The sequence below is a fragment of the Oncorhynchus masou genome, chromosome 31 (assembly GCF_036934945.1).
Source record: "Oncorhynchus masou masou isolate Uvic2021 chromosome 31, UVic_Omas_1.1, whole genome shotgun sequence".
Lineage (NCBI taxonomy): Eukaryota > Metazoa > Chordata > Actinopteri > Salmoniformes > Salmonidae > Oncorhynchus > Oncorhynchus masou.
Window position 1 is genome coordinate 85,338,644 of NC_088242.1, and position 24,387 is coordinate 85,363,030.

Here is a 24,387-nt window from a genome sequence, read left to right on the forward strand (position 1 = left end):
TTGATTTGACAATTATCAGCAGTTGAAATCATGACGTTGATTACTTTAAACGTCTTCTACAGAACCGCTTGACCGATTGCCACCAAATTTGGTCTATAGTATCTATGGATGAACACCTTCAAACACATTTTCCAAGAATCTAGCTCAAACAATGTGGTCGCTATGAGCCAATGAGTATGTATGAATGGTTTTCCCTTTCCGACAGCGCCACAATGTGGCCAAACTCAGCCACACTTTACAGGTTAGTTTGAGTCATATCATTGAGTCAAACAGATCAAGACATCTAAATATGTGCCCGTTATATCACCACCATGTGGTCGATCTAAAGGTGCTTGCATATGTTGAGTGTTGACACTGTTTGCAACATGTGTACCAAACGTGAGTGATTTATAGGCATTTATGTGCGAGACCACACCCACATTAATGTTTATTGGTCAATAACGCCCATTTTGTTTTTGGTATAAGTCTGGAAAATATTGCGTTGAGAGATCTTGGTCCATAGATGCCACGTATCAAGTTTTGTGCAGATCGGTCATTCGATGCCAGAGGAGTGCCATTTTAAGTGGCGGAAAATCCATCATGGTCGACTTAATGGGTCCTACAGACAAATGTGTTCCTTGTGAGAATGACCTATGTACGGATTTTCATGATTCTAGCTCAAACAGGGTAAAATTAGACATATTGCCTTCGGATGAGCTACTTCTGTACTGTTTACCACACTTGCCAAATTTCAAAACTCAACATACAAACGATACATCAGAACTCAAAATCAAACTGACCCTGCAAAATAATATGCTTTTGATGTATTTTGGACTTTTTTCAATGCTCTTAACTACTTTAAACGTTTTTACCTCCAGAATTGCTTGACCGATTGGCAACACATTTGGTACATAGCATCTATGGATGAACATCTTTAAACACACTATTGTCCAAGATTCTAGCTGAAACAATATGGCTGCTATGAGGCAAGATGCTTGAGTGAATGTTTTTTCCTGTCCAACAGCGCCACAATGTGACCAAACTCTACCCTATTTTATAGGTTAGCTAGACTCACACCCTTGAGCATTTGTGCCAAATTTCATCAGATCAAGAGATATAAAAATGTGCCCAACGTGTGGTAGATATGAATGTGCTTGCATATGTACCACATTTCATTAAACATACGAATATCTGTGGCTGATTTACAGTATATGCATTTATGTGACAGACCGCACCCACGTGAATGTTTATTGGTCATGTTGTTTGACATTACTATCCTGGATGTGTTTACAGACCTTTGTCCATAGATACCATATATCAAGTTTCGTGAAGATCGGTCATTTGGTGGAAGAGGAGTAGCATTTGAACTGTTTTTCTGAAAATTCTAAATGGTGGAAAATCCTTCATGGTGAACCTTGTGGGTTATTGAGGCAAATGTCTTCCTTGTGAGGAGATGGACCCACAGTATGTACCACATTTTATGACTAGGTCACACAGGGTTAGGGGCATGGCCTTTCAAAGTTTGCATTTTCAATCGCTTGTTTTTGGCCTACCATGTTGTCAATTGTCATGGCATTGCATGGGAGGGTGTGGCTTTTGGCCCTTTACCATCATGCCAGGTTGCACCCTCCTGGGACTTACCTTCTCACGAAAATGTGCATGTGAATTTCGGCTTTACAGAAGAAGATTAAAAAGAAGAATGAACCGGAACGAAAACAATAGGGTTTCACCAGCTTCGCTGCTTGAACCCCTGACTAGCTGAAACGATCCACCAATGATTCCCTATATGGCATCTTCTTGTCATTAACCACGTTTCCACTCAATTGTTATGCAAGAAAAGTCATACCGGGCTTCCGAGTGGCGAAGTGGTCTAAGGCACTGCATCTCCGTGCTAGAGGTGTCACTACAGTCCCTGGTTTGATTCCAGGCTGTATCACAACCGGCCATGATTGGGAGTCCAATAGGGTGGCACACAATTGGTCCAGCGTTAGGGTTTGGCCTGTGTACATTTACATTTACATTTAAGTCATTTAGCAGACGCTCTTATCCAGAGCGACTTACAAATTGGTGAATTCACCTTCTGACATGTAGGCCGTCATTGTAAATAATAATTTGTTCTTAACTGACTTGCCTAGTTAAATAACGGTAAAATAACACTGTCATGACAGCTGTGATGGAAATAGGAAGTTTCGGTAAAATTGTATAAATGCCGACACATAATTTGTTCGTTTGACATGGTGGGATCTTTTTGTGTCGGTAATTAATTATATGAGAATTCTGCCTTTATGCGCAAATATTGACATAATAACCATCATATTGAAGTAAACTTGGAGTCACGTGATGGTATGGCGTGTCGCCTCCCACTGCGACTCTTGAAACCATGCCGTTTATTAGGCTGCAGATTAAATACAATTGGGGTGGTGAACGTGCACGATGATGAGCTTGATGCTCATTTCCAATAAATATTGAGGTTCTTATTCTGGTGACGTGATGATGGATGCTTGACTGTTTTTTGACAAATAAAAATATTTTCGCTCTTATCCATAATAATGTCATCATGTAAACTAGCCTCCCCGCACCGTATCTGCGAGCCGTTGGCAAGAGCGAACGTAAAACCAGAGTAGGCACATTTGCTATTTAACGCAACCGTTTTTGTGGCAAAACTATCCGCAGAGGTGAAAATCAGATGCAAACAATTAACTTTAGATTTTTATTCGGTACATGAACACGAAAAAGTACATTTTGGTTACACTATGTCATCAAGCAATAATTTCTAAAAGCAACAAATCCGTTTGTTGGAAACACCACTGGTGGGAAAATTAAAAAATTTCCACCAGCAGATTTTTTAATATTCGCATGAAAATCTTTTGCCATTTGGATGGAAACCTAGCTATTGTTACGAACTATCTGGCCACACAGAATTACAAGACCCAGACTTTTGACCCCTTGAAGCGTGCGCATCTTAATTTATCCACCATCTTTGATAATGTAGTCAATGAACAAAAATATAAGCACAACACGTAAAGTGTTGGTCCCATGTCTCATGACCTGAAATACAAGATCCCAGAAATTTCCCACATGAACAAAAAGCATATTCTTATCTCAAATTGTGTGCACAAATTTGTTTACATCCCTGTTTGTGAGCATTACTCCTTTGCCAAGATAATCCATCCACCTGACAGCTGTGGCATATCGAGAAGCTGATTCAACAGCATGATCATTACAGGTGCACCTTGTGCTGGAGATAATAAAAGGCCACTCTAAAATGTGCAGTTTTGTCACACAATGCCACAGATGTCTCAAGTTTTGAGGGACTGCAATTGGCATGCTGACTGCAGGAAATGTTAGTTCATTTCTCAACCATAAGCTGCCTCCAAGTCATTTTAGAGAATTTGGCAGTAAGTACAACTAGCCTCACAACCGCAGACGTGAACGGCGTCGTGTGGGCGAGCAGTTTGCGTTGTGAACAGAGTGCCCCATAGTAGTGGTGGGGTTATGGTATGGGCAGGCATAAGCTAGACAATGAACAATGGCAATTTGAATGCAGAAATACCGTGACAATATCCTGAGACCTATTGCTGTGCCATACATCCGCCGCCATCACCTCGTGTTTCAGCATGATAATGCATGTCACCATGTCACAAGAATCTGTACACAATTCTTAGAAGCTAAAACTGTCCCAGTTCTTCCATGGCCTGCATACTCACAAGATATGCCATAAATTGAGCATGTTTGGTATGCGCTGGATCGATGTGTACAATAGCATGTCCAGTTCCCGCCAATATCCAGCAACTTCACACAGCCATTGAAGAGTGCAACAACATTCCACAGGCCACAATCAACACCCTGATTAACTATATGTGAAGATGTACCGCTGCATGAGGAAAACGGTGGTCACACCAGATACTCACTGGTTTTCTGATCCACACCCCTACTTTTTGTTTTTAAAGGAAGCTGTGACCAACAGATGCATATTTGTATCCCCAGTCATGTGAAATCCATAGATTAGGGCCTAATGAATTTTTTTAAATGTACTGAATGAACTGATTGAACAGTAACTCAGTAGAATCTTTGAAATTGTTGCATGTATATTTTTCAGTATAGATTTTTACAACCAAACCAAAAATTACAAAGCTGGAACTAGAGCACCCGTGGGAAAACTGCCCTTTGAATTTCTTAAGAGAAAAAAAGTCACCCAAAGGTTCTGTGCCATGATAATGTAGTTAGGCTAATGATAGGTAAAATAATATTTCATGATGGCTATTCCATGGTCTAAGCATGAGACCAACTGGGTTTGAAAATGTGTCATCTGCACAACGCAGAATTGTTAGCCCGCTGAGCTAAAGCCTATTGGCATTACCTTGGGAGAGAAAACCATTGACATATATTTTTGATAAACTAGGGGGCCCAACCTGATTTGGTTTGACAGAACATTCAGGTTTTAGTTGATATAGTAAGTGAAACCTGGTACATTATAATTCCACTGTATTTAACCCTCGAGCATTTCCATGGATGTTTTTTGCCCAGACTGTGGCCCTGTCCAGAAACACAGCTCCTACCCCTTCATGATTCATGTAAATACAAAATAATTTGATAGGTGTAAGCAACTTGGTATTCAATCCAAGCTGATACTAAACATACAGTACATGGTGATAATAATTATTTTTAGCACTAGTATGCCATCTACTGATGATTGTCTAGCCAAATCATTCACTTCCACAGAGGACTCAGCAGTTTAAATGCATCATATTGTCAGATTTTGGGGAAATGAGGCTATTATCTGTCCTAGTAAGTAATTTGTACAACTTAAAGACCACATAGTGTGATGTTAATCACATTTTTTTAAAGTGGCTTTAGTCATTTTAGTGTAGTACAGGTACGGTAGTGCATGAGTAAGTAGCCTTGTACGAGCCTTGGCTTGTCCAAGCCGGAACAGCTCATGGGGCAAGAGGCTAAGTGCCAAGCAGACGCATCAGGTCCCATTTTTACAGTCTTCGGTATGACTTGGCCGGGGATCAAATTTACAAACTTCCAATCTCAGGGTGGCAACACTAACCACAAGGCCACTGAGTTGATGGAAGAATCCGGTAGTCTTAACCAATCCCTAGTAGTTATACTCAAACATATTTAGTGACATTTAAGTTGAAGCATTGATGGCCAAGATGCAGGACAGCAACCAGAGGCAGGATATCTTTTATTTGAAATAAGTTCCTTTCTTTTTGCATAAGTGAAAAATGCACTCAAACAGCCACCTGAGGGAAGTCTACATCTTTAAATAAAAAACAAGCAAAGTGTACATTTTTAGTACAAAATTGTCTTAAAAAATTGCACAGATTGTGTATAATATATATATTCATATTTTCCATTTTAAACAAACTTTAAAATAAAGGCTCAGAAAGTAAACAAAATCCACCAAATGAAAAATAAAAACAATTTCCCTAGAATTTAAAGCTGAGGAAACTTGAGACCCTGTTTTAATTTCTGTATCCAGCATAAATATACATATCCTTATATATATATATATATATAATTTTTCCAATCTCTGTGCTATTGTTTGACCAGAAAATCAAAACCTATTGCAAAGTAGTTAAGTCCTACTATAAAACATGGGGGGAGAAACAAAGGTTATTTCATTTCAACAGGTTATGCAAAAGTCTTACATCAACTTTTACATCAAGTGACATTGTAACAGAAGTAATTGGAATCCCTGGTTTTATGAGTTCACTTTTTCTCAAATTGTGTGTATTTGTGTTCCAAAAAACATCAATCCAGAAATCCAGTTTTGCTTATCACCAGAACACATTTCCCTGACTTTAGAACTGAGCGCTGTGGCGGTTGGAGACACTCAGCGCCGGTATGGATGGAAGCCCGTTACGTTGTGATTCTGTACACGAGCAAAAACGGCTGCGGCAGCCTGGGGTCCCACTGCCGGTTGTGCTGTTGGTGCCCCGTAAGAGGCAGTCTGCTGGCTGGGGTCTGCGAAAGTATGCCCAAACCCACTCAGGTCCTGACCATAACCTGTGAGGGTGGGTAGGTGGAGAACAGGGAAGAGAGGTTCATTATCAGGATCGTAAATGGTATTAAGTGAAAGTCCCTTATTTGACCTATAATAAATACATTGATCATAGTTTCAGGGCCTTCTAATGTTCATGTTAAATATTGTATTCCTTCCATCGTGAGCCTCCATGAACCTACATTCAGAGTTTGGTTAGCCAATTAGGAATGAGCGCTTCCAGTGTAAATCAATTGACTTATAATTGAGGATTCAAAGATGTAATCTGAACTCTTGTAAAAGGCATAAACAAAAGGAAAACAGTATAACAAATACTTAATCCGTTTTTAGTCACACAAGCACACACATTTTTCCAGACACTGGATGGCACCATCTCCCTGCAATCCACTGTAGTCAGAGAAGCAGGGAACTGCATAGACATTCAGTGAAGACAGGTCTGAACAGTTCCAACTCATGTCGGACAGTACAGAATAACAAAAACATTTATGAAATGAAACAATAGAAATGGTATAATACAAGGCTGGAAGAAAGAATTAAGAAGAGCTAATAGCAGAGGGGCTAATATGACCAAAGAAATCAAATATAAATTGGGTATTCGTTCACCAGCCAGAAGTTATTTTTTCTTCATACAAAAGTTCCTTAGATTATCATCATTCTTTTAGCTGTCATAAGGAGATGGCATATGAAAAACAACAAGTAAATTGAGTGCCATCACATTGAAAAACAGAGCAAAATAACAGAGAGCAAGAGAAAAAGTAAACCATGTTGAACATAGTACACCACGAACGCATTTTGCCAATTAGATCATCCCCCTTTTAACAGCAAAGCTATGCAGAGAGAGTGGACAAAGGGAGGACGCAGGTGTTGTTAGTATAACAAACTACAGCTACTACAGGAAATGAGATGTGTAACACTGTTAGATGGAATATTCATACCTTGAGATATGGACAAAAAGAACTCAACCTCAAGTCAATGAATACTGTAGCTGTATTTTAGTATACTCAAGAACAGTGGTATTCAAAGTCAGGGTCGTGGGGGAACAAAAGGTCATGTGTAGAGATTATTGTATGGGACAATATACAAAATGTTTTTGAGAAAGAATTAGAAAATGTATTTATTGGTTTATTTTCATTTTGATAAGATATGAAAACGAATGTAAGATTATTTGTTGATGTAAAATTTTAACATTAACCATTTTAAGGCTGTGTCATTATTTGGGGTGGGGTCGTGAGAAATTCTTGGGGAAAACATTGGGTCCCCATAAATTCTTGTGGAAAAAAATGAGGTGCCCCCTGAAAAAGTGTGACTACCACTGGTCTAGGAGTATGTACTTTGTATGCACAAACATACCAAAGTACATGCAGGGAAAAGTATGCAAGGGAACATTAAAGTTGCAGTTATATGTCTATGTACCGAACTGTACTTTTGGTGGTTGGAAAAGACGATGCTCACACCTACCTGCACTACTTCCTCCCTGCACATCCTGACCATTACTGTGAGAAGGACGCGTTGGTCCGTAGGAAGAGGGCTCCTGAGGGTAGTTACCCAGGCCTATCAGGGAGACGAGGAGACTACGTTGACTGAACCCAGATTGAGAGTCTACTTTACTTTAAAATGGTCCCCTTCTTAGACCTGCCACCTGGGGCTTGGCTTAAATTAACACTTATTACACTCTCTCTGACTGCTGTGAGACTCCTGCTAAAATCAGTGCACACATCCTTATTACACTCTCTCTGACTACTGTGAGACTCCTGCTAAAATCAGTGCACACATCCTTATTACACTCTCTCTGACTACTGTGAGACTCCTGCTAAATCACATACATCTTGAATTAGAAACACATGGGGTAGATGGGCTACTTGCTAATGCCCTTTGCTGCCTGTGGCTATGGTTACTGTACTAAATTATTCTAAAATCAGGCGGCTGACGCTAATGGTTAAGAGCAGGATGGGTATGCAAAGCACAAGCATGAAACACCGAACAAGATGGGAATCTCACACCTGACAGTTACAGGGAAATATACAATTTATATAGTCAAATATAAATTATGGTAGAATATAGATATACACACACAGTGACCAGTTTATTAGGTACACCACCCTGTTCACAAAAATGGTTATCTCCTACAGACAGTGAGTCATGTGGCAGTGGCTTGCTATATAAAGCAGGCAGACAGGCATCGAGGCATTCAGTTACTGTTCGATTGAAAGTTAGAATGAGCAAAATGAGTGACCTAAGCGACTTTGGGAGTGGCATGATCATTGGTGCCAGTATCTCAGAAGCGGCCGCCCCCTACGGCTTTTCACGCACCAGTGTTTAAGGTTTACCAATAATAGTGCGACAAACAAGACAACATCCAGTCAGCGTCAGTCCTGTGGACAAAAACAGCTCCTTGATAAGAGAGGTCGAAGGAGAATGGCAAGAATCATGCAAGCTAACAGGTGGGCCACAAACAGACAAATAATGGAACAGTACAACAGTGGTGTGCAGAAGAGCATCTCGGAACACACAACTTGTCAGTCCTTGTCATGGATGGGCTGTTGCAGCAGACGACCACACCGGGTTCCAATCCTATCAGCTAAAAACAAGAAGAAGTGGCTCCAGTGGGCACGTGATCACCAACATCGGACAATTGAGGAGTGGAAAAACGTTGCCTGGTCCGACGAATCCCGGTTCCTGTTGAGCCATGCTGATGGCGGTCAGGATTTGGCGTAAGCAGCATGAGTCCATGGCCCCATAATGACTTGTGTCAACGGTACAGCTGGTGGTGGTGTAATGTGGGGAATGTTTCCTGACACACGTTAGGTCCCTTGTTACCAATTGAGCAACATTTGAACGCCACACCTTGTAGAATCCATGCCCCAAAGAATATGGCTGTTCTGGAGGCAAAGAGGGGACAGACCCGGTACTAGATGGATGCACCTAATAAACTGGCCACTGAGTGTATACAGTCTTGAAGAGCTATACACTAAGAGATATTAACAAAGCAATATATCCAAGTCTGTGTCTCCCCATTGTATTTTGTTTAAGGATAAATGCCAGTAGGAAATGAGGAGGAACACAGAATGAACTAACTAGGCTACATAAATTAACCTTCCAAACAGCAAGGATTTACCAATGCATTTTGTTTAAAGAGGGAGAGACCTTGTGCAAAAGCCCCGCAATTGATGACAATGCTGGATTTATTGGTACAATAAGTATAATTGGAGAGTAACTGAAAAAATCATGATACATTTCATAATGATGTATTGCATTGAGTTTTCTCATAACAGCTGTAATCTGTTATTAGGAAAATATTGGTTTCAGGCCAATTACGCTCAAGAGAAAAATAACATGCAGGATCCATCGACACCAGAGCTCATGCCAGGAGAGAAAAGCCAACCAAGTCAGTGACAAAAAGGGAACAGTTGGCCAAACTGCCTGTCACTTTTGCCAGTAAAATAACTACCTGGTTTATCTGCAGTTTGGTGGGCATTCAAACTCCTCTCAAAAACATTGAGAGGCAGGATGATCTAATTCAAACCTACCATGGGTTACCCATCCCCATTATTCCCCAGCCCCACCTGGAAAAATGCGGAAACGGGTGGCACTGAAGTCCTGGGTATGGTGGGACTTCTATAGGATCTCCATGGCCTGGAGGATATGTATGCAAGCGTGTGTATGCATGTGATGCCATTAAAGCTAAATTGTACCAAAAGGCAAGCTCCTGCTTGTTTGAGGGTTGCAGTAATAAGCTTTGGCAAGGGAGTGGTTGTTGACCCAATAAAGCATCCAACATAATGGATCCATCCAGTACAGGCCATAATAACAGTTGAGGGCGGGGCTGAGGACTTCATGGAGGCTCTACTTACCATACTGGCTGTAAGGGAAGTCCGGCTGTCCCGTGGGTGCTTTGCTCATGTCCTGAGTAGGTGTGGTGGCTGGAGCAAACCCTAGCGGCCCTGTTCCTGGAGTCGTGGGCGGGGGCGGCACTCCTTGTGGTGCATACTGGTCACCATGAGGCGTGCCAAAACTGTACCCTAAACCAGTGCCAGATGGAAGAATCATTATAATGTTGTACATTCTGAACTATCAATGATAAAATGTTAATGTCTCATACAGGTTATCATAATCAAAAGAAACATAACATGATTATTGTGGTAGGAGCTGCAACCCTAGGCATTAGGGTTGGGCGATATTAGGATATCATCATATATTGGCAATATAAAATAATATATTGTGAAGACTATATTAACGTTCTTGTGAAGACGACATTAAAATATATTTCAGAACCATAAACGTGTGTGTTACTGTTGGTGTTGCAGCACTGCTAGTGCTGCAGACCTGCTATCAATTTATTCAAGACAAAGCTGGCAGTGAAAGTACAATGATTTTCCTCCTTCATTTTCTGATTTAGCTGACTTTCATCAATGCCTGCATATGAAACTCGCACTGACCTTTCAGAGTTACTTAAGAGGTTTAAGAGGTATTTGTAAATGTGTGTAGACGTTTTTAACAAAGCAAAACACTGCAATCATATTTTGGCCCATAATATTGTTAATCACAATATTTACGATATGAAAACAAAATAATGTACGTAGATGGAAACACTTTAAAAAAAAAGACAATACAGCACAGCTACTGACCAAACTGAGGTGGTGTACTGTATCCCTGTTGAGCGTAGGCCTGAGGTGCCCCAAACCCCCCCGCCGGGGCCGCTGTGACGAGGAATGCGTTGAATGGCGAGGGGGGCTGTGCGGGAGCTCCACGACCCGCAGATAAAGGGGGCCCGTACCCACCTGAGACAGAACACAATGTATAGTTACGTATATACATACACACATGATGACAGGTGTCTATTGCTACATGTTCAGTCCCAGATATACCCTAGATGAAACCCACTGTCAGCAGACACTGCATATTAGACAATATTTTCAACATGAGGAGAACCGTGTCAAAAATAACAAAAATACAACTTGTATATGAATGTGGTGCATTCTAGAACTCGAGCATTAAAACTACAATAGCACTTGCTTGACCTAAGATACAGGAACACCGCTGGGATTGTTTGGGGGTTGGTTGTATGATACATGACAAGCAAGGGTGAAGGGAGGTAACAATCATTAAGGCCATTATCTGTCTTGAGAGTGAAATGAGCAGAGTGACCTCAGCCATTACAGCTGACACCGTGATAACACTGGTGCTTAAAGGACAATAACTAATTGGTCAATATGGAAAATACAAAGTGCAAGGCAATGTCTATGTCACAATACTTTCTTGATAAGTTAACTGTCACACAAGACTATTTACTATTTAAAAAAGCAAGTTAGTGAGATATCTGAAATGTTCAAGTGATTCAAGGACAAAACATACCCAAGGGCTGGCCTGTAGACACCCAAACTCCTTCAAAGAGAAAATAGTTGACAGTTTATTTATGCTGGCACAAAACCAATCTCGCAATATGTAATTGGTAACTGTGGTACTGTTGTCAGTAAGTTGACCATTCCTAAAAGTTACATTTCAGTGCTGACCCAGAAATACAATGTTATTGTTATAACATAAGGCATTGGACATTGTAACAGTTTCCAATGCTATCTTTCTTCTAGTTATAAAATAATGTCATGTTCCTGGTCTGGGAGATCGAGCCGTGCCTGGCTGGTCTCCCACTCACCCGGAGGCCCATAACTCTGCTGCCAGCCCTGGGCAGGCTGTGCCGACCAACCATTGGCTGCACTCAGGATGCCTCTGGGTCCCCATTGGTTAGGTCCAAGCTGGCCAGGAGCGTTGCTGTCCCGAGGTTCAGCCTTTTTCACTTCCACCTGGACAAAGGACAAGGAGGGCACACATTGCAAGACCAGTAATTTATCTTCAAAATCCCTTCCTTATCTAAACCCACCCATTACTAATATTTATCTTTAACATATCAGCTTGAGAGGGTTTCAGTTTTACATCTTATCTGAGCCAACACTGCTGCCTAATACAGTTAAAAAGTTGCTTAACAATATGTTTCTCAGGTATTTCAGTCACAATAAGGTTGATACATCATTTTTATGCAATTGATTTAAAATGGTGCTAAAAACGTCATGAAAACTACAGTACAACTGGTCTACCTGAGAAACATAGAATTCCTATTTACTGTTTTTTTATGCCCTTTAATTTTTATAAAAACATCTAATGGAAGGTCAAGACTTACCTTTCCCGGGCTAACGCTTAAATAATCTCAATTATGTTTAACTTGGAGTAGAATTTCAGAGGGAAATGGATGTAGAAAGAAATGTGTATCATATCTATCAGAATAAGAGGTACAACATGCAGACAATAGAAATGGATAGTCATAAGTCAATATAGAAATGAATCTTCATACTGTGTCAGATAATGGAGAAAATTGCAATGTTGCTTAATTGACTAATACCCATCTGATTTGCTCATCTCAGACAGAATAGAAGTACCTGGTATTGGACTGGTCTAACGTTCAATGAGGTTGAAAAGCCTGTTCTTTTAACATGCCAGATGGCTTGTGAGGCTACCAGCCATTATCTGCCCTAAAAAAAAGAATTGTAGCGTCACTTGCTGTAGCTAGCCAGCAACAGAGATACCAGCAGTTTACCAGAGCGAAAAATGGGTTTAAAACTAGGGGGGAGACTAGATAGAAATAGACTAGGCTCTATAGAGGTTGAGTTATTGAGGTCACCTTGCATGAGGAAAACGAATCGCAATTCTTCCCCTGCTTTAAGGTGTTGCTACTTTCTTTGGCTCCCCTTTCTTCTCTGTCGACCTAATTACAGGCACGTTTCCATGAGTGCCCCCCGCCTAGCCTATAGCGCAGATACCTGGGTCCTCTCCCTCGGGCATCGCGGCTGGAGTGATGGATACCACGACTTCGGTACACTCCCCAACAGCAGACCTGGGATTTGTGCCACAGTTTGATGTGCTCCACTTTCTAATTTTATCACTTTTATTCCCCTAAGTCCCAGCCTAAGGTAATGTCAACTCAAGAAAAATATCTCAAGTCGAGCCCCAATTCCTGCTGGAAATCAGGACAAAGTCAAGGAGAGTCGGTATGAGTACAGCACAATGTAGGTAGGGTCTCATACATCAATCATGAACAGACATGGCTTTAGTTTGTACATTTAACGAGGTCAGGATGGGTTAAACTATGAAACATTTGTAAATAAGTAAGAAATGTCTGCGTGGACATTTAATGTTCTCTTTCAATAAAAGACGTTATGTATCCTCGTTTGGGGGGGGGAGAGAATCGGAGTGCTGAACTCAATTTTTTCCAAATGTTTAAAATGTATTTTGTCAAGATAATTACTTCTGTAAGAGAGGATGTCTCAGAAGTAGCTAAGCTAAAGTGTTTTGTTAAAACTATAAATAATGAATGACTGGGCATAAATAAATACAAATTTAAAAACTCTGCTGGTATCACAGAACTGTGGCTTTAGGCACCCAATTAGCTAAGAAATCTCCATTGGGAGAAAGTAGTGAATAGGGGCTTCAACTAGCCCTTGAAAAAGACCCACCCATTTTGGTTGTCAGAATGGATCAACACAGTATGGAGATTCTTAAACTGAGGTCACTTAATTGAGGTTGTTTCACTTTTTAACAAGTTGAATAGGAAATATATCAAATAGCTCAAAAAGTAAGTGACCTGCCAACAAAATAAGAAAAAAAAATAACTGAAGAAGACCAATCCTTTAGGTGATTTCTTTGTGGTAAAATGCACACTTATCTCCAGGGGTGAAAGTAAGCCGGTACGTCTTCCCGGCAAAAGAAAGTGGACTTGCACCGTACCGGTAAAACATGAGCCTATCACAATAATTAAAACAAAATGTCGAGTAAACTGTAGGCTTTTACAACATTTATCATAACCGCATGTCACCCGGATGAAAAATTAGCGAATGGACTTGAAAATGAGTGGTATACAGGTCTACGATGCAAATACGGTGGTTCAACGAGAACACTGACATTTTTATAAGGCAGATGACTGGCTGAGACTGACACGCGCAGAAAGCAGTAGACATCAATTCAGGCTACAAGTGTAGGCATAATGATAGCTTAATGTCATTACATTTTTGGTGTTTTAAAGGGATAGTTTGGCAATGTGGCCCTTTATTATTATCATCATCATCCTCCTTTTGGCTATGTGGCCCTTTATCATCCTTCCTTTTGGCTATGTGGCCCTTTATCATCCTTCCTTTTGGCTATGTGGCCCTTTATCACTTTCTTCCCGAGTCTGATGAACTTGTGGATATAATTTTTTATGTACGGTTCTATTTGATTGACACCCTTGTTACAGATTAGCAATTATAATACTGAGCTACATTGTATTAAAAAAAACACATTTGTTTATACCAATACAATTGCCCAGAGAAATAGGTATAGTTGAACAAGTCATACTTTTTTTCCTCACAGAAAGGTAGAGGTCAAAATATATGACACCCCTTTTTTCTCTCAATACCTCACCTTGCGAGGATAACGGCACAGAGCCAATTAACAATTTATTCATGTGTGCTTGGGGTTAATGTCTTGCCAGAAGATCCACTTGCGGACAAGTTTTAGTCTCCTGGAAGAGGCAACCAAGTTTTTGGATAAAATGTCCTGGTACTGGGTAAAGTTCATGAAGCCGGTGACCTTAACAAGGGCCCCAGGACCAGTTGAAGTAAAATTACAAGGTGAATTATTGAAAGGTATTGAAAACAGGGCTGTCAATTTTATGATTGTCAAACAAAATCTCTCTGAGCAACAATTAGCATAAAATAATATAATTTCCCAATCTTTTTCTATACAACAACTCAGTATTTTAATTATTTATTTTATAGTCATTTTTATATGTTTGACAATCAGATTGAAAACATCATGACTGGTTGTGTTTATGCTACATGAAAAGGTTATACATATTAATTTAGTAAAATTAGAGATCCTATTAAATGAATAGGGATTCTATACATAATTCTATGATCAGGCCCTCGTAATCGCCTGCAAACACATGAGATCCCGTACCGGGAAGAAATAAAATCTACTTTCACCCCTGCTTATCTACCATTATATGCTCCAAAACTGGCAACTTGAATCTCAAATGCCAGAGTAAGTATTGTATTTGAAGTAAGATATGGAATATCTTTAACAACCTAAAGGAGAGGTCAAAATAAACAAAGCCTTGGGCGACTACAGGAGTTGTACATAATATTTCAGAGGGGAGACCAAGCCTTTTTTGCAAAAAGTACAAGGCCAATCAGGCCATTGAAAGGTTGCAGCCAAGAAAAAAAAAAATAGTGCCCTGATCTTTAGGAAAATATTTGGAGTACCACATTTCCGTAATCTTCAGCCATGTCATTATCACATGAAGTTTACAGGAGCTTTAGGCTTTCATGAAAGAGTAACCAACCTCATTGGTGGCCCCTGGAAATAAGAGCTGTAACTCCAAAGGTAACAGCGCCAAACAATGCTTCCCGTCGCCCAAGCCTCTGTTTGATCTTGAGGGTAAAATAAAACTACAACTACACACTTTTTTGCCCATGATGTCGTGAAAATGCATGTTGACAGCCTGGTCCACTGATTGTTCGGCCTCGAAAGTAATAAATCCAAAACCTAGCCAACGACCAAGAGTGAATCAAGGTAGCAGGGTGTTGTGACAACACAAGATGAAGAACAGTATTGGGGTCAGCAAGACAGGGATCCATCAAGATTGAGCTGGAGGCTCCTGGGGCTTGGATGATGTCGCTGACTTGCAGCAATACACAAGTTGAAGTTTGGGGGCTGAGGCACTTTTATCATCCAATAAACTTTGCACCAATCCTCTCCATGCTAACTCTTAAAAATATTTTTTAAATACTTCTAACATAGCAAAGTAAATTTAAGTAACATTTGCTTGTACTGCATTCATGCATTATATAGGGGATTGAAAATGTAATTTATATACAACTTTAATATATTTACATGCAGTGCAGTCAGTGGAACTACGAGGAATATAAAAACTATAGATTTTATGACACATTTGAGTGGTCTCAAAGCATTAATTTCTATATTGGATTCCAATTTGACCTGTGCTATTGATGTGACTTCATGCAGTTTCATCCAAACCCCACCTTGATCTGCCCCTTGGTATATTTCTGTGCAGCACAAACTGGCAGCATCCAATGTTAATGCATAACAAAAAATGGAGAAACAGAAACTGTACAATGTCTAAAGATTTCTCCAAGCTTTCCCAAATTTGGTTTTATGTTTTGAGTCAGCCAGGATAAGCCTAAATGGAAAATAACAATATTACTTACAACAGCAACACAAAGATATAGGCCATTTTGTCTTCCGAATGTGTAAGTAACAACTATTGATGCTGTCAAGAGTTTACATGGGGGATAAACAAAGTTCCCTTCAAAACAAGGAGAAAAACCCCACTGTGTGAGGATTCAACACTTACTATATAAAACAAAAACAGTGAAATTAAGTAGCAAACCAACAAAGACTTGATAAAGGATTGATGGTGAATCCACTGGTAGCTTTAAGTCTAACATAGACCCTAGGTTATTCTCACACCCTTTAAACACAATGACTACAGTCTCTTCATGATATGAAAAAGAGCTCTAGCTGAACTTATGGGTATACAGCACTGTAATTTAGCATAGCCATACCATCTTTGATTCAACTGTACATTTAGAAGGCAAACATTGGCAAATGTCCTGGTTCTGATAAGGTCTAAGGGGATTACACATCTAAGGCTCTAAAAAACTTTTCAGAGATTGCAGCAGCAAAAGCACACAACACTGAACCAGTTTCATTTTGATAAATGTATACCAGTGGCAGAATTGGGTTGTGAGAACATCTCCACTGAGGGGCCTAACCTGATTCCAATTCAATGTCCTTTGAGACAAAAAAGATTTTGAAACCTCTAATTACATGTCAAGCCTTCCCAAGCCGCCTGATCTACAACTAAAAATACCATCCATCGATGACCTGTCCTTAATCTAGATTCAAAACTTAGTTTAAGCATTTAGAGACATATTGGTAACATTCAAGTCGAACATTTGCTGCAAACTGAAAGCCGCAAACATTCCTAGAAAATATATTTTTTTTTAAATAATACAAGTGTCAAAACATCCTAGGTCCTTCTTATCGCAACAAAACTCAGTTCATATGATGAATCTAAACTTTGTATACACCCCAAATTGACAGCCTTCACATTCCATTTGGGGATTTTACATCTGGCCTGTACCTCTGTGATACCACTCAGTACACAATAACCTAAAGGAGAAAAGACAAATCTTAAGAGACACCATTAATCACATTCAAACCATTCACAAGAAGGAGAAGAGAGAAAGAAAAATAGAAAGGGCTTACTTACAAAAATACTTAACTTTCTACATATGGGAAAACACGTAATATATATATATATTTTTTTTTTTGATATATCAGACATGTCTAAATTAAACAAAAGAAAACTTAGTTCAATGCCGGACTTTAAAAGTATTTTATTAAAAGAAAAGTCTGGATATTATCCTTGATTATCTTTAAGGTTATTGCTGTGCATCATCGTGTAAATTCAGATGACAAACTATTCTGTTGGTCTCCCCAAAGAGATCAATGGATTCTGAAGGAGAAGAGGGGGAATAAATTAGGGAAGTCATTCATGACCACTGCATCATTGCTATGTAGGACAAGTGCAAAAGAAACAGCTCTGAGCAAACAGACCAAACTAATGTATATTTAAACTGTTCTGAGAAAACTGACCAGACTAAACAACATCAACCCATGCTTGTCTTGTCATTCTAACTGTCAACTAATTTAAACAGACTGAGTAAGGACTTCCACTTAAAGCATGTGTCAAACTCATTGTTCCAAGGACGGCTGAGTGGCTGTGGGTTTTCGCAATACCCTTGTACTCAATTCATCAATCAAGGTCACTAATTAGTAAAGAACCCCCCTCACCTGGTTGTCTGTCTTAATTGACAGAAAAAACTAAAACCCTGTAGACACTCGGCCCACCGAGGAATGAGTTGAACACCCCTGACTTAAAGGGATACTTTGGGATTTTGGCAATGCGCCCTTTTATCTACTTCCCAGAGTCAGATGAACTTGTGGATACCATTTGTATGTCTCTGTGTCCGGTATGAAGGAAGTTAGAGGTAGTTTTGCAGAATCATCTGCATAACTGTGCTTGTTTACTATCAATACACTGGTGAAGCTCTGCTATTTCAACATTTAAGTCAAACTAACGAGGAATGTTAGCACTTACAGTGGGGCAAAAAAGTATTTAGTCAGCCACCAACTGTGAAAGTTCTCCCACTTAAAAAGATGAGAGAGGCTTGTAATTTTCATCATAGGTACACTTCAACTATGACAGACAAAATGATTTTAAAAATCCAGAAAATCACATTGTAAGCTTTTTAATTAATTAATTTGCAAATTATAGTGGAAAATAAGTATTTGGTCACCTACAAACAAGCAAGATTTCTGGCTCTCACAGACCTGTAACTTCTACTTTAAGAGGCTCCTCTGTCCTCCACTCGTTACCTGTATTAATGGCACCTGTTTGAATTTGTTATCAGTATAAAAGACCTGTCCACAACCTCAAACAGTCACACTCCAAATCTCCACTATGGCCAAGACCAAAGAGCTGTCAAGGGACACCAGAAATAAAATTGTAGACCTGCACCAGGCTGGGAAGACAATCTGCAATAGGTAAGCAGCTTGGTTTGAAGAAATCAACTGTGGGAGCAATCATTAGGAAATGGAAGACATACAAGACCACTGATAATCTCCCTCGATCTGGGGCTCCACGCAAGATCTCACTCCGTGGGGTCAAAATGATCACAAGAACGGTGAGCAAAAATCACAGAACCACATGGGGAGACCGAGTGAATGACCTGCAGAGAGCTGGGACCAAAGTAACAAAGCCTACCATCAGTAACACACCATGCCGCCAGGGACTCAAATCCTGCAGTGCCAGACGTGTCCCCCTGCTTAAGCCAGTACATGTCTAGGCCCGTCTAGAGTTTGCTAGAGAGCATTTGGATGATCCAGAAGAAGATTGGGAGAATGTCATATGGTCAGATGAAACCAAAATAGAACTTTTTGGTAAAAACTCAACTCGTCGTGTTTGGAGGACAAAGAATGCTGAGTTGCCTCCAAAGAACACCATACCTACTGTGAAGCATGGGGGTGGAAACATCATGCTTTGGGGCTGTTTTTCTGCAAAGGGACCAGGACGAGTCAAGGAAAGAATGAATGGGGCCACGTATCGTGAGATTTTGAGTGAAAACCTCCTTCCATCAGCAAGGGCATTGAAGATGAAACGTGGCTGGGTCTTTCAGCATGGCAATGATCCTAAACACACCGCCCGGGCAACGATGGAGTGGCTTCATAAGAAGCATTTCAAGGTCCTGGAGTGGCCTAGCCAGTCTCCAGATCTCAACCCCATAGAAAATCTTTGGAGGGAGTTGAAAGTCAGTGTTGCCCAGAAACAGCTCTAGAGGAGATCTGCATGGAGGAATGGGCCAAAATACCAGCAACAGTGTGTGAAAACCTTGTAGGTCAAACATTTTCTGTAAGTCTTCACACGTTTGATCCTACAATGTGATTTTCTGGATTTTTTCCCCTCATTTTGTCTGTCATAGTTGAAGTGTACCTATGATGAAAATTACAGGCCTCTCTCAACTTTTTAAGTGGGAGAACTTGCAAAATTGGTGGCTGACTAAATACTTTCCCCCCCCACTGTATGTCAAAGAATATTAAAGTTTGAAATGAGACCCAAAATCTATTCACACATCCTAAATAACAAAAAACAATAAACCTTCATCTCAATAAGCTTATTTCAAACTTCATGTATTACTATAGCATGTTAACATGTTCCTAATATAACTAAAACGTCTACACAGGCAGCCCAATTTTGATATTCTTTCCACCAAATTGGTCTTTTGACCAATCAGATGGGCTCTTCAGCCAATAATAGGGCAAAAGATCAGAATTAGGCTACCTGTGTAAATGCAGTCTATATGCATCAGAAGCTGATTCTGTCACACAAAGTCAAGGGAAGATGTCAAATGAATGCCAACATCATTCAACTTTCTCACCATGTAAACAGGTCTGCATGGGGAAAGTTCAATGGTTAAGGATGGAAAGAATTTTCCACCACAAGACACAGGGGGTATAGTTACAATTGAGGGTGGGTGGGGGTGAGGGGAAATGAATGCGCTTATCCTATTTGGGTCAGAATAGTTTGTCATGAGATTTAGAGATGGATGGAAGAGAAAAACGAGATCAGCTTTTACCTCGGGGCCTCTGTTTCTCCGCGTCATAGATCATTACCACCTCTGTGACCTTGGATTACACAAAGGAGAACATGGGCTGCATTAGGATTCAGACCACTAGTATTGCCATAGCATGCATCACTCAGTTGGAACCATAGAATTAAGAATTAGGATACGAATTTAATAGGCTCTCTATGGTTTGAACACTGACACGTTCTATATCCTCAAATTGATAGCATTTTAACAGAAAAGTATGTTTTTCCTGTGTTCTTCCAAGAAGCAGTTCCTGTATTGGATCCTGGCAACTGTTTTAGGTATAAAACAAATGTATAAAGCTATACAATACACTATACACCATCTTAACAGGACTCACCACTCCAAATCTATTGAAATATTCCCGGAGTTCTGGTTCACCACAGTTATGGGGGATTCCGCCGACAAATATCTTCTTTGATTTATTGCTGTCAGCTTTGCTGCCCTTCTGAAACAAAGAATGGGGTCTCAAAGCCAGATCGAGAATCACACTGAAGACGAGGCAATTCGCCATCATCTAGCTAGACAGTCGAGAAGAAATTAGCTTCTCTCTCCTTTTGCCCTGGGGTATAAATGTCACGTCGATGCAAACACTAGTCCACACAGATCAGGGCACTAGTGCCTTCGCTTCAGCGTTACTGAGACAAGCTATTTCAGGATTGCAGCGTAATTCATTTTTACAGAATCACTTAGTCTAACAATTACTTGGAAATAATTACATTTTAAGCTCCTTAGCAGAAGTCATGTTAACAGCAATAAGCCTCAGTGTGACAGACGCGATTTCTAGAGGCAGATAGGACCCAGCTTATCAAAGGACAGAAAGGATCCAATTCAATCCATTCTACCCAGGCTTGGTGCCCTATTTCTGTAGAGGACATACAGTACCTAGCCTCCACGAAACGAAATACGCTCCTTACCCAGCCGTCCTTAGTTCGTACTTTTTCAGGTTGCATTCCTCTGGGAGTACATGGCTTGGGGTCAATCTAAAGGCAAAGGATGAAATCTCAGCCTTCAATGAAAAAGCACCTTCAAATGTTCCCTCCAATTTATCAGGTGAATTAGACTACTCTAAGGCCACATACAAATGGAATAAATTAAAGATGTGCAATACAATTAACTTTACAATAAATCACAATTTAATTGCAAGAAAATAACCTTTATTATAGCAAAATGGTCATGTTCATATTACTGCATATAAAACGCACTGTCTGCAGTTAATTATCTGTTAAATGTTGTTAAGCATCTGAACAGGCAACATTCAGCCTGCTTTGCATATAGCTCATCAGAACTGTCCAGGGATGTCCTTCAGAGAGCCAGCCTTTTGTTTTCTGAAGATGCCAGTGTGCGCTATGGGTTCACTATTACTTCATTAGCTGTGTAATACTTTACTGAAAAAAGTCCCCATTCCCATGCAGTGCTTAATCCTTATCTCACACTTCACAAAGGGCATCATTGGAAAGACACGTATTTCACACTCACATTTCTGCCATCGAGATTATGGGGTTTGGTCTCCAGTACAGTCCGGACACAGTTGGGGTCTTTGAATTTGACAAAACCAAAGCCCCGGGACTGATTTGTGGTTTTGTCCTTCATGATGACACAATCAACTACTTCCCCATACTGCGAGAAATAGTTTCTCAAAGTTTCTGATAGAAAAGAGGACATTGACATGAGTCGAACGACGCCATTACAGAATCCTTTAGGGATATATACAAAGCCTAGTGTCCTGACATTATGGGTAATGTGTTTAAAAGTTCACTGGATGCAAAGCATGAACAATACATTTACATTACAGGCATGTATCTTTGGAGGCAGGGCATAGAGGTTTCAACAAGTAAGAGTCATATCATTCACATTGAAAGCCCCCCCCCCCCCCCACACACACACACACACACACACAAGGTAATCCCATGGAAGGACAAACAGAAATACATAGTACTGTGGCTACTGCTCATAACTTCAGAAAACACTGTCAGAGTGAAGAGTGTGGTGCAAAGAACACACACTGTCTAATCAAGCATGATACAGAGAAGGGCTCTGAATGCCTGTGGCTAAAGAAAAACTACTGTAAAGCTACTAGGTCTGAGCAATTATGAGAAAAGCCTGCATGTGTGGTTTAACTGCAATACATGATAACATGCTACCCTTTGGGTACTCCAGAACAACATTTCCATGCAGACACTTTCATGTTCAAGCACAACACTATCTGTATTGCAATACACCTAAAATTGACAGGTTGGTAATTAGACAGCTGACTCACCCTGTGTTGTACTCCAGTCCAAGCCACCCACAAACAGTTTCCTATAAAATTAAGAAAAAAGCCGTCCTTTGAGGACACTTGAGATGGTCCATCATTCCTTGGACACAATAAACCAGTCTCAAATGGTTTTGTGGCGTTAATGTGTGACTATTAGTTAAGCGACTGTGCCACATAACTATATTTTTTATGCAACCTTACAATAGCTTGAGTTGTATTTCAGCGGGTGTTTCTATAGGTAGCTGATGTTTCGTATCAACACAAAACGTCCTAACGTTAGTCCTACACGTGGCTCATTATGCATAGCTATGAACCCTAGGTACTTTCTATTAAAAAGGCTGGAATATAGAGGATGACTTGTTTAGCCCCGACAACACTTCAGGTCTTTTTTGTTTGTTTTATTCCTACTGCGACGTATCCAGTGCAGGCTGAAATAAGCCAGACATGAGAGACGTTAGCTAGCGAGCTAAAATACATGATCCTTGCTGGATATTGAAAATAGCGTAAACTGCACATCGATCTAGGCTAGCTACATATTTGACATTATACTCTTGTCAGCTGTATGGCGACATTCAAAACTAGGCAAGATATCATAGCCTCAACTATAATTTCGTATGGATAATTTAGATAGATCAAACCAACATTATCCAAATCCTCTCAATCCAATGCCCGCTAAATGTCCTGAAAGAGTCCTCTATCAAGTTCATCAAGTGAGTAACAGCGCAATAAAACTCGCGCCAGCAACCAGCTACAATTGAAGACGTTGGCTAGCTAACGTTAGCTAGTTGGCTCTAATATTTTGGGGGGGAAATCTGTTAATCTGTCAACTTCAATCAAACTTCTACCATCACACTAAAAATAAAATTGGCAACAACTAACGTAAACATGAAGATAGCAAAGCTTCGACCCCTGATGGTGCGGTGCCCACATTTTTACCACAAAATAGCTAACGTTAGCTAAATACAGTAGCTTGCTAGTTAGCCGCTAACATTGTAGCTGCTGACTCGTTTCAGTTTCTATTTAACTAGGTGGTTTGTTAGCTAAATAGTTGAGTTTTTCAATAAATTATTCAATGACAACTTGAAAAGTAATGTTTAAATGGTATCTAAACCAATGTCATGCGTTTCCAAATGAGTAGCTAGTAGTAGCTAGGCTAAAGTCAACTAACGTTCGCTTACTATCTAGATGGCTACCAGTACATATACTTAACAAAATGCTAACTAATGTAGCTAGCTGAGTAAAAGTGGTGATGCGGGTGAGATCTACCACAGTAATAATTAATTCAAGTTAAAAAAAAATGTATATAGCTATTTAACTAATTGTCATTAATTATATGGAGATCACATCTTACCCAACTTCATCTCCGGCTAAGTTGCTGTTCATTTCTAGACTAGTGTGCAGGGAACTGGTGTGCTGTCACCGGTTCGGTGTATTGCTTCAGTAGCTACTACCGCCCCTCTACTGTAGCTACTGTACTGATACCAGAGGAAGGTCACAATGCTTTTGGTTCAAACTGAATCTGCGCAATGACGACATGTTTGCCACGGGGCCACCTGCAAGGGGTAAAAAAAGAAGAAACGAACAGTTCTGGGATATGTAGTTGAAATTCAAGATGTAGTCTCTTTATTGACAAATTCGATCAGAAAATAAAATAACACTGCCCCGTACAGGCACATAGACTGAGTGCATGCCCTTGACCATGGACCAAGGAGATAGGATGGGTGACTTTGTAAGCCAACTAACCTGCACAAAATAAGCAGCCTGGTTATTTTGTTCCAGTAGGTCAGGAGCTGCATTTTTCACAAGGACCCCTTTTACAATAGTTTATAGTTTGTTTTCTATGAGTGCAGATTATTGTGTAATAGGCCTAGATCTACATT

General features: G+C 40.1%; 1 protein-coding gene across 3 annotated transcripts; it reads right to left on the minus strand.

Annotated features, from left to right (window-relative positions):
* Positions 1-5,156: 5,156 nt before the first annotated feature.
* On the minus strand, positions 5,157-24,002 carry dazap1 (DAZ associated protein 1). Of its 3 annotated transcripts, none has more exons than XM_064952337.1 (13): positions 23,859-24,002; positions 22,511-22,551; positions 21,730-21,896; positions 21,168-21,233; positions 20,591-20,695; positions 20,239-20,287; positions 15,480-15,562; positions 11,643-11,790; positions 11,345-11,374; positions 10,618-10,770; positions 9,844-10,011; positions 7,451-7,543; positions 5,157-5,997 (listed from the first exon to the last, which is right to left on the minus strand). In XM_064952337.1, exons 1-13 carry the CDS (start codon positions 23,888-23,890, stop codon positions 5,825-5,827), a joined length of 1,308 nt encoding a protein of 435 aa, XP_064808409.1. In that variant the 5' UTR covers positions 23,891-24,002; the 3' UTR covers positions 5,157-5,824. The 3 variants fall into 3 exon arrangements, with proteins under 3 accessions (XP_064808409.1, XP_064808408.1, XP_064808410.1); XM_064952336.1 differs by having other exon boundaries at positions 20,591-20,698; positions 23,859-24,001; XM_064952338.1 differs by lacking the exon at positions 7,451-7,543 and having other exon boundaries at positions 20,591-20,698; positions 23,859-23,999.
* Positions 24,003-24,387: the final 385 nt, after the last annotated feature.

Coding starts and splice junctions, on each gene's coding strand:
- dazap1 (XM_064952336.1), bottom strand. CDS start 23,890: ATGAACAGCAACTTAGCCGGAGATGAAGTTGG. Junction 20,699..21,167: donor TACGAACTAAGGACGGCTGG/GTAAGGAGCGTA, acceptor TCTTTGTTTCAG/AAGGGCAGCAAAGCTGACAG. Junction 5,998..7,450: donor GCAGGGAGGAAGTAGTGCAG/GTAGGTGTGAGC, acceptor CCACCCTCACAG/GTTATGGTCAGGACCTGAGT.